The following is a 16624-nucleotide window of genomic DNA, read 5'->3' as shown; positions in this document are numbered from 1 at the left end:
AGAAAGAAAAGTAATTTCCTTCCTTACTTTATGGGTTTTCATATTCGACATGATTGGTCATGGGACATGGAGGCTGGTCAGTTCCGTGGGGACGGGGTCCATTTATCCTTTATTAGTTTGGACTTATTCTTCAATTTGCTGCAGGAGGCCATGGAATGTATTCTTCATGGGGATCCTGGCTGCATCTTTGGGGGTCGCAGGCAATTCTTACCTATGCCTATGGCGGGTAACCCGAGCCGATTGGGGGGTTATGCCTTGGTTAACAGTTGTCTGACTTGACAGGGGTCATGTCAGAGATAGCTAGCAGAACAGCTGGGTACAGTTGTTGCTGGTATGGCTCCTTGCTGGAGAGTGGCAGGGGTCGATTTGATCGGCTCTTTGCTGGGTGGTGGCGGGGGTCGTGGGATATGATACAATATGGTCACTTCATACAGGCTGGGATAGCCTGGGTGTGCCCGTCTTGGTGGTTGGTGGCGGATGGGCGGTGGTGGGGGATAGCAAATGTTGCTTACCTGATGTAACAGGTGTTCTCACAGGACAGCAGGATGTTAGTCCTCACAAATGGGTGACATCGAGGATGGAGCCCTGTACGGAAAACTTTTCTGTCAAAGTTTCAACAAGCTTTGACTGACACTGGCACACTGGGTGCACTGAGCATGCCCAGCCTGCAATTATCCCTGTGAGCCACAGGTGTCTCCCTCAGTCTCGTCTTATAGCTAAAAAGCGCAAGCGAAACTAAAATAAAAGTATACAGACCCAACTCCGCGGGGTGGCGGGCGGGTTTCGTGAGGACTAACATCCTGCTGTCCTGTGAGAACACCTGTTACATCAGGTAAGCAACATTTGCTTTCTCACAGGACAAGCAGGATGGTAGTCCTCACAAATGGGTGAGTACCGAGCTGAGGATGCCCGGGAATGCACCAGATACACCGCAGATGCGCAAAGGCGTAACGACTGAGGTGGAAATGGGAACGGAGGGCATCCGCAACACCATAATGGGTTCGTGGAAGGATGTTGGGTAGTGAATTGAAAAAAGTAAGAGTAGGCGGACTGGCCAAACATGGAGCATGCCGGCTAGTCAAATGTAAGCAATAATAGGCTGCGAAGGTATGGAGAGGACTCCAGGCTGCAACCTGATAAAAAAGTACAAGCAGCAGTAACCAAAGGGAAGCTGTTAAGGCTAAGACGGACACAACAGTATGTGGATACCCACAGTGTTGTAGTGAAATGTCTGCTTGTTGGTAGGAAAGGAAATATAGACCACTTAATCAGAAGGATTAGGTCTGTGTGGCCACTAGAAGTAGCAGCTTGACCCTTGCATGAAGGAAAGAGTCAAGTGGAATTCATATGGAATGCAGTGCAATGTAGATAGAATGTAAGCGCAGCATTACTGTCCAGGAATGTGGAAAACCCAGTCTCTCCCTAGGGCGAGAGAGAGAGGTTAGGAAAAATTAATAGAGTATTTCCTGAGGAAAGGAGATACAACATCTACCTGAAAAGGATAGAAAGTTGAATGCGTAGAACTACTCAGTGGCAGAGGAACGGAGTCAGGTGAGTATGGAAAGAGTGCATAACTCACGGACCCTGCTGGCAGGAATGACATTAAGAGGGAAAGAAGTTCCCTTGCCAAACTGTGGAAGAGAGGAATGGAAAGGCTCAAACGTAGAATGTATGAGACTTATAAGGAGAATATATATGTTCATTCCGTGATTAGAGAAATAGAGGCGGCTTGATCAGTGGATAATCCATGGTAAGCCGACTCAGAGAGGATTACCGAAAACGGGAACCCAACTCCCAAAACGATACACCTCCTAAGAGAAAGGTGTATCTATGTGGAGGATGTCTGGAGAACAGAATCCGAGGGAGTAAGAAAAAATGGTGGAAAAGTAAAAGGGGTAATACCTCTTTTTTTTTTTTTTTTTAGCGTCAGGAGGTAAAGCCTGCCATATTAAACGGCAAGATTTATGTTTAGAAGGTTTTGTGACGCTACCAGAACCTAAGAACATCAGTAAGACTGGTGAGGGAATAAAGAACATCAGTAAGACTGGTGAGGGAATAAAAGGTTACTGATATGATGGATTGAGAAGTATGGGAAGCATACTGATCTCAGTCAGGGAGTGGGGAAAAGAATACTGAACCCCATCCCAGTTCAACATTAGAAGAATGCTGGCTACGAGAGGCAGCAGAAGAGATATATTGAAGAGGCCTTTGATGGAAGAAAAGGCATCTAAGGGAACGCATAGGAAACATGTGTAGGGAGCAGAACCTGTGCATCGTATGGAATGATGCAGACGCAGAGGAAAGTTTAGTTAAACTCAGCGTTAAAAGATTTGCCCTGTACACATGTAATTGAGACCATTCGAGAGGATAGAACCTACGTGGAGAAGGTCAGATAGAGCGTTCATTAAATCTCTTAGATATGTGGCCCAAGGACGCATGAAGTGAACAAGGGCCAAGGGTAGAGCTGCGCAGCTGTCTAGCAGAGCAGCTAAGAGGTTGTGCGTGCTTATGAGTTGGAAAGCACATTGTCCCTATGCTGTCTGTCTGTATGCACAAAGAATTGTTGCAAAAGCAGTATTGGAAGGCATAAGGGCATAACTCATGGGTGCAACGTCCAGGACGTTTATGAGAAACTATGCTGGAGTGCAATAGATGCATAATGGGTTGACAGCTTTCAGGAGAAACTTTATAACCCTAAGGAATTGCGAGCATGAGTCGAAGGAGACTAGGTCCTAGTTCGAACTGGGATAAGAATCAGGGACGAAAGCAATGAAACCACTTAGGTCCATTGAGTATAGAATGTCACTGAATATAACCCATAGCAGTTTTGAATTATGAGAAAAATGCATAGTGGGAAGAAACCCCATAGCCCAACCATGAAAAGTTGAAAGGCTGAGGTTATGGAAAATATGCGCAGGGACATATAACAATGTATCAGAATGTCTGTGCGCATGCTGGACAAGAGGGTCTTAAGACTGTGGTGTCCAGAAGTGTTACAGAAGGGATTTATGGCAGTGACAGTAATCCCAGTTAGTAAATGTATAGTGAGTCCTGAAAAAAGTGAGAGCTTCTTGCATGTACTGAAAGTGGTTAGCAGTAGTCTATGCAAGGAAAGTGAATGATGTTACACTCCGCAGAGAAAACAGCATTCACCAACAGTGATGCAAGAGACAGTTCACTTACCGAAGCTGGTGCCAGCGGCAGAGCTTGGGGTTGTAATGTTGACTCACCATAAAGCACATAGAAACATTAAAATAATGTGCTTACTGCAGTATGGAGTGATGGTAACCAAAGATACCACTGTACCTGTGACGTCTAAAGAAAGTTGGATTTTCTTAGGTCCAGGATGTGCGGAGAGTAACTATTTTCTGTTAAAAGAAAGAATAGTGCAATTAAAACTCCCCAACCCCCCTCCCTTCTCCCCTCTGCACTTCGTAGCGCCTGGGGGAGTGTACCGGGACTTTGGTACAAGGTGGGGTGGCCGCTCTGATATCTGACCAGATGGGAGACCAAGAGGTGTCCCAATGGAGGATATCATGTAGGCTCCTGCAGGTGTGTGAGCGGTAAGTGGTACCCGCATTTCTGTATGCTGTACAAGGAGACACTGAGACCTGTGGCCAGGCCTCAAGGTGGACTTGTACATGGGGCAATGGTTGCTGAATCTCATATTTAGCAGATCAGCCAATGCAGCTGGACCTTGGTTGGGAGGGAACCAAGAGTCAGAGCATTGGTCGGCACAGGGACTTGTTACTGACAAGAGAAGAAGCCCTGCTGCAATCCCAAGAAGATAGAGGGGTTCTCCTGATATTGTGGCTAACATAGCTAACATAGTGATATGTGACACTAATACAGTTCTAAAAGGCACATGACCCAGAACTTTTCGAACCACGGTCCGAATGGGAGAACACAACTCTATGGGAATGCCGCCGAAGCGGGTACTTACCATCCGACGTGGATCGCCGCAAGACGAGCCGGTGAAGATTGTTGACCCCGATGGTCTCCGGAGTCCTCGAGGGTAAGGCCGGGGACGTAAACATCCATCTCGCTCTGAAACCCGGTATGGTGGCACAGGTACAGAGGAGACAGGCCAGGCGTGAGTGGCGTTTAGACTGCTAAGTGTAACAGATGGCCATAGTCCCACACCACTTGACGGTGGGGCACGCCAGGAACAGAGGAGCCCTAACGGAACTCATGTTCCCTTCCCTCGTCACAGCGGCTCGATGTGTCGTGACGCCAATGCAGAAGCTGTCGGACCTGGATCCGGAAGTTCTGGATCACCAAGGACTGCCAAAACTGTAGGAACAGTGCTGATGGCAGTGGTGATGTCGCTCTGCCCGAGCGTTGTCCAGCCTGGAGAAGGATGGCACCGATGTGCTGGATGGCGTCAGCGGCGGACGATCACGATGTCGGCGATGATGGGTGCCACGGTGCTCGGCCCGGTCTTTCCCCAGCGCCGAGATGGAAGCCCTCGTCGTCCTGGAAGGCGATCGATGACGAACTGTCAACACGCCTGCTCTGCTCCTGACACAATGGAGTGTCTTAAGCTAATACGGGGCTTAAAAAAGAACCCAAAGCGTGGAGCAATGTGAGGAGGCGAGGGTATTATGTGGCGGTGCTATGTCGGTATTGACGATATTGAAGGCAACCTAAGGGGCTTCGAGGATATCATCAAAATGGGTATGAAAAATCGTCGATGACTGGCCAGGAGAATGATGACAGTGACGGGCACTGACAGCAGTGGCATAGGTATCTTTGAAACGATGTGGAATCGAATAATCGAAAAACATTGCCGTTATTGAAAAAGATACCGGCATCGACTGAGTCGAAGTCGAATCAATAGGGCGTCAAGGACACCGAAGGAAAACGGAGGTGTCGAGGGCATCGATGCATGGAGGCGGGCATTTATGCCGTTTGTGGCATGGCCACGGGCATCAACTATAGGGCCACAGACGTTGACGGTATCGATTTGGACAGACTCAGATTTCCAAGTGTACATGGCATCGGTGCCCCAGACACGTGTGTCGGTGGCATCGATATGGACACGTATGGAATCGATGGCATGGATCTCCCAGTCGATGAATTCCATCCCGGCATCAACGCCAGTCCTGGAATCGGCATGGGCATCGATGCCAGCCATAAGGCTGGCATTGGCATCAACGCCCATCCACGGAATCGAGCCGGCATGGATATCCACCGATGGGACCCACCTGGGCATCGAATTTCACCGATGGGAGCAGCCTGGCATCGACTGCCCTCGATGGATGCATTCTAACATAGATGCCCATGGATGAAACACCTGGGCATCGGTGTCCATCGATGCAAAAGGACCCGGCACCGATGCCATCGACGGACGGCCATCCGGCACCAATGCCATCGACGGACAAGCCATCCGGCACCGATGTCCATCGAGGGGACCATCCGGCACCGATGTCCACCGATGGGGACCATCCGGCATAGATGCCCACCGACGAATTGATGTGGCACCGATGTCCCCCGATGGAAAGGGCTGGACATCGGTGGGGAGGATGGGGCATCGATGGCATCCCCAAAAGGGGGGGTGGCATCGATGAAGTGACCCTGGGATCGTTAAAAAGTGTCTCGGGCAGCGGTGGCGGCGACCCGAGTATGCATGGCAGTGACTAACAGCGTGTGCGTCAATGGCATGCATCCGGGTAGGGACGGCACCGAGGAAGCCCAAGGAAAAAAACAGTGCGTAGGAGGAAAAAGCCTGGTAGCACTGAAAAGCAAAAAACATGGATAAAGGCATCAGGGCACCGTGGGGGGAGGGGCGCTGATGACATATAAAAGCCCAGGGCGGTTTAGGCGGGTCCCGGTGTAGCGATAGGGTATCGACTGCGTGAGGGTACCAGGGAACGAAGGACTTGAAGCTACAGAGGTCCTAAGTTAAGGAAAAAATCCCTACCCCACTAGCATAAGCAAGCAGAGTGTCACAGAGATACTCGCAAGCTGTTTAAAGCTAACTGAAAAATGGGGGAAGGGAAGGCTTCAGTCAGTTAACAGCCTTAAGATAGTGACAGGAACCGACCGAAAAATAAGAATTAGTACTCACCGAGCGTCGTAAAAACGTACGCGGAGGGAGACCTGTGCAGGGAAAAGTGTTTTTTGAAGTGAAAAGTTAAGTGTTTCCATGAGGTAATTAGTTAAAAAATCCTCACAGAGCTCCAACCGCTATGCTGACTGCAGAGCGGAAAAAAGAAGACTGAGGGAGACACCTGTGGCTCACAGGGATAATTGCAGGCTGGGCATGCTCAGTGCACCCAGTGTGCCAGTGTCAGTCAAAGCTTGTTGAAACTTTGACAGAAAAGTTTTCCGTACAGGGCTCCATCCTCGATGTCACCCATTTGTGAGGACTACCATCCTGCTTGTCCTGTGAGAATTATTGTTATGGTTACTTGGCTCAGGCTCCGGGGATGTTTGTAATAAAGCTGCAGCCTATTTGACTCCCAATTTTTGTTGTGTGTGTATTTATTCTATTGTGAAGTGAAGGGGTGGGCGCGGGCAGAAGCATCAGTCCTGGCTACCCATATTATAGTCAGAGGAGATAAATCTTGGAAGATTTCTATCTTGTGACCATGCCACTGTATATCTCTCATTTGTCTTGCTTGTACCATCACTTTTTCTTTTATAGCAAATTCTTGGAAGCAGACTACTATGTCACGAGGAAGTTTATTTGGAGCCCTATGTGCTCTTGCCAGCTTAATACGCTCTGGCTCTGCTTCCCCTTCACCAGAATGCAGTATGAAGCAGCAGATGTCTGATAGAACCTTCTGGCAGACCATATAAGCCTGATCCTCCGGAATGCCTCTGAATCTTAAATTGTTTCTTCTGGAGTGATTCTCCAGATCCTCCACCCAGTCTTTTAGCTTGATATTTTCAGCACGGATCTCTTGAAATGACTGCTGCGTCTCCTCCTCCATTATTTCCTGTTCTGCTTGCCTCTGCTCCACTGCTTCCAGGCGCTGCCCCATCTCTGAGCACTCGTTTCTTAGTTCGGCGACAGTGATTTGTAGCTCCTGCTTCAGGAGCCCCATATCAGCTCTAAGTTCACTGAACCGTTGCTGGAAATCTGCTCTGAAGAGGGGTAAATCAGAGCTTTGTGTGCTGCCATTGTTTTCTTCTCCCCAGGGCTCATTGTTTGCTGCAGCGGCGCCATTTTCTTTTAGGTTCTCCGCACCGGCCTCCCCGATCGATTTCGCTGCCATTGGGTCGAATGAGAACTGCCTGAAATCAGGTGCTTTTTTTACGGACCAACATCGCAAGGGTTGTAGGCACCTGGGGACGTGCGAAAAAATTTCCGCGATGTTTTGATGGCTCATTATCGGGAGGGATTGTCTAGGTCAGGGCCCGGAGCTATCGGTCTAAGCTGCCATGTGTCAGCGTGACGTCACTTCCCCCAGCACCCAGGACTTTTATTTGAGAGACTGTGATCATATCATCTACAAGTGAATGTGTCTTTTCTGTGGGAGCACCTGTAATGTGGAATTCTTTTCCTGCACCTTTAAGACTTATGGCATGCAAAAAAATTTTTTTAAAGCTGCACTAAAAACTTTTCTGGTTAAGCTAGCATTTACCTGAACTATGCTTTTTCGAACCTGATTTATACTGGTTGTTGGTTATATATATATGTTTTATTTTGTAAATCACTTTGAGCTTTTGCACAAAAGCAATCAAGAAATTTTAATAAACTAAACTAAAACTAATATCCAGCACACCCTTCTGTACGAGTGAAATTCTCTCGTCATGGTATGCGCATTTGAAGACTGAGAAAAGGATATACTGAAATGTATGAAGGATTTTTGGGGTAGCTTTTTATGCCAGTTGTCACCTCTCATATCCACTAGATGGCACCCTCTGATATATGCAAGTGGCAATCCCTTAACATCACATGCTAGCCAAGGGCCATATACAGATATATTGCTTAAAGTGAGCAGATTCTGAAGACATACAGTGGGTCATTCCAAGTCTGTGACTACCAACAGATTAATTAACAGGAAAAGTGCATGTGTGAGATATAAAGTGTGTGTGTGTCTGCAAGTGTGTGGTAGAGATATTACACATTTTTGAGGAAGTAACATCTCAGATTCTCCTCTACTCCATCCTTATTGGCCTGGTTGGAGTGAGGTATCTCAGACAGTCCTTTTCACAGTCTTATGCTGATGGCGCTGCTGGAATCGTTTGGTAACTCCTTCTAGGTTTTCCTCAGACTTGTCCTTCTGAGTTTTTGCATGTTTAGGGGCATGGCTGAGTTGTGTAGAGATCAGATGAACCCATAGTTGAGAGACATTGCGTTCAGGAGGGGGACAGTAGAAAGATGAGGAATTAGTTTTATGGCCAGATGGGAAGAAGGCTCATTGTGAAAAGAGAAAAAAAGGAAAAGCTGACGGCAGATCAGGTCCCTGAGGCACAGCTTAGGTTTTGCCCAATTTATTTCCTGGTGCAAAGCTACAGCCAGCCACTAACACCATCAGTTGCTTTGTACAAATGTGTCACATGTTGACACTAAAAATCTAACTAATAAAAAGTAAGTTAGAGAAGCTGCCATAAGAACATAAGAAAATGCCATACTGGGTCAGACCAAGGGTCCATAAAGCCCAGCATCCTGTTTCCAACAGTGGCCAATCCAGGCCATAAGAACCTGGCAAGTACCCAAAAGTGCCAATAATTTCATGTCATCAGGCCTGGCTTTACCCATCTGTACACAGTGACTTGTAATTTTATGTCCTTAAGGAAAGCTGGACCTCATCTCCCTGCAATTCCAGGACTGATTCCTTACAATATGAAAGGGTGGGCATGTGTAGATAAGGGATACCTCATTGCATGGCCTCTCAGAAAGCCACAACAGCTGTAAGCAACTGAGTCTCTCCTCTTACAACTGTAAGTGAGCTAGTCCAGTGACCTCTTACAGCTGTAAGTGACCAAGTCTAATGGGCTATTACATCTGTAAGTGACCTGGTCTGGTGACCTGCTAGAGCTACCTTTCCTGCTGAATTCTTAATCTGAACATAGTCTCTTCTCCTAAAGCACTCCTGTGAGCCTGCATCTCCCAGGTCACTGTCCTACAGTAGGATTCTCTGTGCTATTATAGCTTTCAGTGGGCCGGTGGGAGTCACTTTAGGCCCTCCTTCAGTCCATCGCAGTGCTGGAGTGGAATATGGTAAGCAGCAGGGTCCCAAAAGGAGGTAAGATGGGTCAGAGACAGAATGCACATCTCGCCCCCTCCTTTCCTCTAACCTCTGCCAGGGAGCAGCAGAACACAGGCTCTCTGGGGACTGTACCAGGAAGAGAGAGCTGGTCAGGCTGAAGCCCTTCCCCCAGAGCAGATAGAAATAGCTCCAGAAAGCATAGTCTTGGCAGAGTCATCAGTCAGGGCCTGGTGTGCTAAGTGAGGCTCCATGTGCTGACTCATAGCAATTCTCTGTGAGGAGCTTGGGCCACAGACTTCATTTTCTTGGGATCAGAGAGAGAGAGAGGGGACAGAGGAAAGCCAGGAGATAGAGGAGGGTGAAGGTAAAGTAGTGAGTGTGTGCGCATGGAGGCAGGGGGAGGGGGAGACGGAGGCTGCTTGTGACACCATCCTCCCGTCTATTTCAAGCGTTCAGCCCTGTCAGCGTACAGGAGTGTGAGGTGTGTGCAGCCAAGGAACTTGGTTTCTCACAGGGACAGGTCTGAACAGGGTTGGGGGAGAGGGCAGCAACTCTGATTATCCAGAGACTTTCAGAGCTTGGGCTGATGGAAGGACTGTAATAACTGCACCTGGAAGCACCGGCACCAGCTGTCACCACCTCTTTTTCTTTTCCTTCTCTTCCGTAAGGGTAAAGTACTTGTTAGCACTGGCAGGAGGGAGGAGAGAAAGTCTGGAGGGTGGGGTTAGAGAGAAAGGAGGAGATGCCTCTTGTACTCACCTGAAGCTCTTTCTCTCTGCCGAGGTCAGCAGGAGAGGACACAGGGAGTCCTGGATCTCAGAGACTTGGGTCATTATCCATGCTCAGGGAAGAACCTTCTCTGACTCAGCTCTGAACTCCCCATGGGAAGGCCAGAGCGGGGGCAAGAGAGCTGCGGGCTCAGCTGGCGGAGGGCCATTGGGGTTGTCTTCTGCTGTAGCTGCCTCCGCAAAAGGAGAGCTTCCGAGGGGATCGTGGTGTGTCATGGAGAAAAGAGGGCCCGAGGCGATGACCCTCTGCAGAAGGTGAGTGCTTTCTTCCTGCAATAACAGGAAGATCAATAATCAATTTGTGTTTTGAGCTGGGGTGGGGGGTGGGCCAAGCTAAAAGGAAGGGAGGGGATCTGGGAAGAACAAAGGTGCCAGCACTCTCAGCTGGGCTGTGCCACCTTGAGATGGAATGACAGAACCATGAGATGGGAAAGTAGCATCCAGAGATCAGCCGGCAGCACTAAGAGATGGGGCAATAGCACCTTAAAATGGAGTAGTACCATGGAATGAAGCAGCAGCACTATGGTTTGAGTCCAGCAGGGTCCCAATATGGCATAGGAATTTGATAGTGGGCACTTTAGTAGTTTCTGGCTTGCACTTAAGACACATCGTCTCCCACTAACCTAACTTCAAAAATGCAGTATATCACACTACACCTGTGATACCATACCATAACATGCCATGCTAAACCATGTCAGCATGCCTTTAGCACACGAAGCTGCATTACCTCTCATTGTAGCACACCAGGGTCATTCTATATGGAGCCCACCTCTTACCTATTTTCATTATTTCATTAGCCCTATGGGGACTGCCTGGCTGGCTCAGGGAAATGGCCTCAGCCCTTCACCTCCAAGCTGAGCTGGCCTACATGAAATGAGATGTGGTCTCGGCCCAGCTCTCGTAATCTCATCACCCACCCTTTGCATCTTTCCCATGCTGATGACTCCTCAGTTGCCTAAACTCTTAACAACTGAAGGCCCTCCACTCCCCTGCCCCCCCCCCCCCCCCCCCATCTGCCTTTGAAAATCTGAAAAACTACCAATTTGTATTTATTTCTTGAAAAACATTTCTGATTTGCCTATCTGACCCAAAACCTACAAAACAAATAAACAAAATTAACAAAACAAACATAAAATCATGTATGTATCTACATCAAATAATTAATTAAAAATTAAGCAGTTATTGGTACATTTATAAAAACTATAAATACCAAAAATGAGAGTCCATGTTTCTGTTTGGGATGTGAGATGCAGAGTTCTGGGCTGGGTATTTGTTTATGGCAGCGGGTACTTTCTGGCGCTTCCTTCCTCTGGGCATGTCCTTATATGCAGGTGCTGCTCTTTGGGAAATAGTGCCTTATTTAATAAAAGCATTTTCCATAGGCTGAGAATGGGAGAAGGGGGAGACATACTCCATGGAATGCGATCCTCACTCTCTTATTTGTTGATGTTGGCCAGGGGCAGCTCTGTTTTGAAAGATACTGATTTACGATTGCTCAGTCTGAGAACAGTTCCTGAAAAGCAAATTTTATCCTAAGTAACATAATGTAACTGCAGACTCTGTTGGGGGGAGGGGTAGGATGGGAACTGGAGAGAAAGCGGATGAAGGAGAGTAGTGGGGAGAGGCAGCAGAGATCAGTATTAATTTATAACTATAAATGGATTTTTCTTGGGCTGATTTCCAGCTATGAATCCTCCTCCCCACCCCAAAAGGCACAACAGCTCTACAATACACCTCACTCCTGCCCGGCAACACCTCCTACTATTCCAGTACTGAGACCCTCACACACACACACACACACACACACACACACAGCTCTGCCAATGCACCTCACTCCTGCCCTGCAGCACCCCTGCTATTCCAGTACTGAGACCCTCACACACACACAGCCCTGCCAATGCACCTCACTCCTGCCCGGCAACACCTCCTACTGTTCCAGTACTGAGGACCCCCCCCCCAACATACAGCCCCACCAATGCACCTCACAGCTCTGCAGCACCTCCTATTATTCCAGTACTGAGACCCTCACACACACAGCCCCACCAATGCACCTCACTCCTGCCCTGCACCACCTCCTACTATTCCTGTACTGAGACCCCCTACACACACACACACACACACACAGCCCCACCAATGCACCTCACAGCTCTGCAGCACCTCCTATTATTCCAGTACTGAGACCCTCACACACACAGCTCTGCCAATGCAACTCACACCTGCCCGGCAACACCTCCTACTGTTCCAGTACTGAGACACCCCCCCCCCCCAAACACACAGCCCCACCAATGCACCTCAGAGCTCTGCAGCACCTCCTATTATTCCAGTACTGAAATCCTCACACACACACACACACAGCCCTGCCAATGCACCTCATTCCTGCCCTACTATTCCAGTACTGAGACCCCCCCACACACACACACAGCCCTGCCAATGCATCTCACTCCTGCCCTGCACCACCTCCTACTATTCCTGTACTGAGACCCCCTACACCCACACAGCCCTGCCAATGCACCTCACAGCTCTGCAGCACCTCCTATTATTCCAGTACTGAAATCCTCACACACACACACAGCCCTGCCAATGCACCTCATTCCTGCCCTACTATTCCAGTACTGAGACCCTCACATACACACTGTTCTGCCAATGCACCTCACTCCTGCCCTGCACCACCTCCTACTATTCCTGTACTGAGACCCCCTACACACACACACACACACACAGCCCTGCCAACGTACCTCACTCCAGCTCTGCAGCACCTCGTACTAATCCAGTACCGAGACCCCCACACACACACAGCTCTGCCAATGCACCCCACACCTGCCCTGCACCACCTCCTACTATTCCAGTACTGAGACCTCACACCCACACAGCCCTGCCAATGCACCTCACTCCTGCCCTGCACCACCTCCTACTATTCCAGAACTGAGTTCCTCACACACACACAGCCCTGCCAATGCACCCCACACCTGCCCTGCACCACCTCCTACTATTCCAGTACTGAGACCCCCCACACACCCACAGAGCCCTGCCAATGCACCTCACTCCAGCTCTGCAGCACAAGAAAATTACTTCTTACCTGCTAATTTTCGTTCCTGTAGTACTAGGATCAGTCCAGACGGTGGGTTATGTCCCCCGTCCAGCAGATGGAGTCAGAATAAAGTTTTGAGGGTGCTGGTATATAAGCTGGTGCACCCTCCTAGATCCTCAGTATCGAGAATATCAAAGCCAAGCCAGAGGACTGGACAGAGCAAGGATGATGGATCAAGCATAAGTGCAACCAAAAGGCTTAAACTGCGAACAAATTTATGCAACGTGCAATGAGAACTGTCGAACAGAACAACACACAAAAGACAACTACCCCCGAAGGGGAAGAGCAGAGAACAGAAGGACAGGAGATAATAATCGAGCAGGTTCACACCGGGTGGGCGTCTGGACTGATCCTAGTACTACAGGAACGAAAATTAGCAGGTAAGAAGTAATTTTCTTTTCCCTGTACGTACAGGATCAGTCCAGACGGTGGGATGTACCAAAGCTTCCCTAAACCGGGTGGGTCCCTGAGAACCCTGCTCGAAGTACCCTGTCCCCAAACGAACCAGCCTCCGCTGCCGGTACATGGAGTCTGTAGTGTCTGGAAAAAGTGTGGAGAGACTTCCAAGTCGCCGCCCGGCAGATTTCTTGTATGGAGACGAGTTGAGACTCTGCATGGGAAGTGGCCTGGGCCCGCAAAGAATGCGCCTTGATGCCCGCCGGAGGATCCTTCCCGGAACCAATGTAAGCAGCAGCCACCGTCTCCTTGAGCCAGCGCGCGATGGTAGTCTTTGACGCCTGTTGGCCCTTTCTAGCACCAGACCAAAGGACAAAGAGATGATCGGATATTCGAAATTCGTTCGTCACCTCCAAATAGCGAAGAATCGCTCGTTTAACATCCAGGCACCGAAGCGCCGCAGGGGCGTCCCCTGGGAAGGCTGGAAGTTCCACCACCTGGTTCATGTGAAACGAGGAGACCACCTTAGGCAAGAACGAGGGAACCGTTCGCAGAGAAACCCCGGAGTCCGTGAACCGCAGGAAGGGCTCCCTGCACGACAGCGCCTGTAGCTCTGAGATACGCCTTGCCGAGGCTATTGCAACCAGGAAAATCGTCTTTAGGGTGACGTCCTTGATGGAAGCCTGACGCAAAGGCTCGAAGGGAAGCCCTCCCAGGGCACGTAGCACCAAGTTGAGATTCCAGGAGGAGCATAGAGGACGCACCGGCGGCCGCAAGTGCTTGACGCCCCTGAGGAACCGGGATATGTCCGGATGGGATGACAGATCCGGCCTGCCTGAGGCGCGAGCCAAGGACGCGAGGGCTGACATCTGCACTCGGAGCGAATTGTAGGAAAGACCCTTTTCCAGCCCGTCCTGCAAAAACGCCAGGATGTAATGTCGGGAAGCCGCGGTCGCGAGGGCACCCCGCGCCGAGCACCAAACCTCAAAGACCTTCCAAACCCGCACATAGGCGACCGATGTTGAAGCCTTACGCGCCTTGAGGAGTGTGTCCACCACGGGAATAGCGTAGCCTTTGTTCAGGAGCCCCCTCCTCTCAAAAGCCATGCCGCAAGACAGAAGGGTTCCACCTGCTCCAAAAATACTGGGCCCTGATGAAGAAGACGTGGAAGGTGCGCGAGTCGAAGTGGACCGTCCACCGACACGCCGAGCAGATCCGCGAACCATGGACGCCGCGGCCATTCCGGAGCCACCAAGATGACCTGACCGTAGTGCCGCTCCACCCTCCGTATCACCTTTCCCACCAGTGGCCAGGGGGGAAAGACATAAAGTAGAATCTGAGTGGGCCAGGGGAGAGCCAGAGCATTGACGCCTTCCGCGCCGCGCTCCCTTCTGCGGCTGAAGAAGCGAGGAGCTTTTGCGTTGGCGGCGGACGCCATGAGATCCATCGCCGGCGTCCCCCACCAGCGGGAGATGAGCGACATCGCCTCGTCGGAGAGAGACCACTCCCCCGGATCCAACACCTGACGACTCAGAAAGTCTGCTTGAATGTTGTCCACCCCGGCAATGTGGGACGCCGCCAGTTGATCCAGGAAACGCTCCGCCCACGCCATCAGGTGCGCGGCCTCCCACGCGACCAGGCGGCTCTTGGTGCCCCCTTGCCGGTTGATGTACGCCACCGTCGTCGCATTGTCTGATAGGACTCGAACCGCTCGACCCCTGATCAGAGGCAGGAACTGCACGAGGGCCAGACGAACCGCCCTGGTCTCCAGGCGGTTGATTGACCAGGTCGACTGATCCCTTGTCCACCGGCCCTGAGCCGAGCTCCTGAGACACACTACTCCCCAACCGGACAGGCTGGCATCGGTAGTGACCACTACCCAGTCCGGCGTTTCCAGGGAGCAGCCTTGAGCTAGGTTCCTGGGATCCAGCCACCACCTCAAGCTGGACCTGGCGGCCGGAGGAAGCGGGAGAATCGCCTGGTAGTCCTGAGAGACTGGTTTCCACCTCGAGAGCAAGGACATTTGTAGAGGCCGCAGGTGTGCAAAGACCCAGGGCACCAAGCTGATCGCGAACGCCATGGAACCCAGGACTTGGAGATAATCCCACGCCGTGTGTGTCTGAAGAGAAGCAAACCGGATGATTTGATCCCGCAGAGATTGAGCCTTGTCCGGACGCAGGAAGACCTTGCCCAGAGCCGTGTCGAAACGCGCTCCCAGGAAATGCAACTGTTGAGCTGGCCGCAGGTTGCTTTTGCTGAAGTTCACCACCCAGCAGAGGGACTGAAGGAAGGACACCACCCTGTCGACCACCGCCCGTCCCTGCGACAGAGACTTCGCACGAATGAGCCAGTCGTCCAAGTAAGGGTGAACCAATATGCCCTCCTTCCGGAGCGCGGCCGCTACCACCACCATAATCTTGGTGAAGGTTCTGGGCGCGGTCGCCAGCCCGAAGGGCAGAGCCTGGAACTGAAAATGTTGTCCCAAGATTTTGAAGCGAAGGAATCTGTGATGGGCCGGGTGAATCGGAATATGCAGATAAGCTTCCGTGAGGTCGAGGGAAGCCAAGAACTCCCCTTGATGCACCGCCGCAATAACAGAGCGGAGTGTTTCCATGCGAAACTTGGAGACCCGGAGCACCTTGTTGATTTCCTTGAGGTCCAGTATGGGACGAAAGGATCCGTCCTTTTTGGGAACCACGAAGTAAATTGAATAATGCCCCGAGCCCACCTCTCCTAAGGGGACGGGCGAAATGGCTCCCAGGGTCAGCAGCCTGTCCAGCGTGTGTTGCACCCCCAGGCGCTTGAGACTTGATCCGCAGGGAGAGAAGATGAAGCGGTCCCTGGGAGCCCGAACAAAGTCCAACGCGTAACCGTCTCTTAGGATGTCGAGGACCCATTGGTCCGTGGTGATGTTGGTCCATTCCTCGCGAAACAAAGCGATGCGACCTCCAATCCGGGGCAGCGAGGAATGGACTGGCCTGGCATCATTGTGAAGGCTTGCCTGAGGCTCCCTGTGCCGAGGAGTCCCTGGCAGGTCTGCGACCCCGAAAGGGCCGCGTCCACGTTTGCGACCTGGTGGAAGGTGTCCTAGGGCCCTGCGGCCTGGAGCCTCGGTAACGCCTCTGGGCGCGGTAGCGATTCCTGGGAGTTCCAGAAGACGAACGAAAACCACTCTGCCGATCCTCAGG

At 50.8% G+C, this 16624-nt stretch overlaps 2 protein-coding genes across 5 annotated transcripts in view; one reads left to right on the top strand and one right to left on the bottom strand.

The window, feature by feature from the left end:
• The window catches only part of MIEN1 (migration and invasion enhancer 1), a 36747-nt gene extending 26694 nt beyond the window's left edge, over positions 1-10053 (bottom strand). The window contains exon 1 of the mRNA XM_029572764.1: positions 9924-10053. Coding sequence (XP_029428624.1) covers positions 9924-9997 — 74 coding nt within the window. The 5' untranslated portion in view covers positions 9998-10053. The remainder of the gene's footprint in view (positions 1-9923) is intronic.
• The window catches only part of GRB7 (growth factor receptor bound protein 7), a 189403-nt gene continuing 182794 nt past the window's right edge, over positions 10016-16624 (top strand). For all 4 annotated transcript variants that reach the window (XM_029572751.1, XM_029572750.1, XM_029572752.1 and 1 more), the window contains exon 1: positions 10016-10207. In XM_029572751.1, coding sequence (XP_029428611.1) covers positions 10046-10207 — 162 coding nt within the window. In that variant the 5' untranslated portion in view covers positions 10016-10045. The remainder of the gene's footprint in view (positions 10208-16624) is intronic.

Source organism: Rhinatrema bivittatum, chromosome 12 (assembly GCF_901001135.1).
Source record: "Rhinatrema bivittatum chromosome 12, aRhiBiv1.1, whole genome shotgun sequence".
Classification (NCBI taxonomy): Eukaryota; Metazoa; Chordata; class Amphibia; order Gymnophiona; family Rhinatrematidae; genus Rhinatrema; species Rhinatrema bivittatum.
Note: the sequence above shows the minus strand (reverse complement) of the source record. Positions and strands in the feature narration are given on the sequence as shown.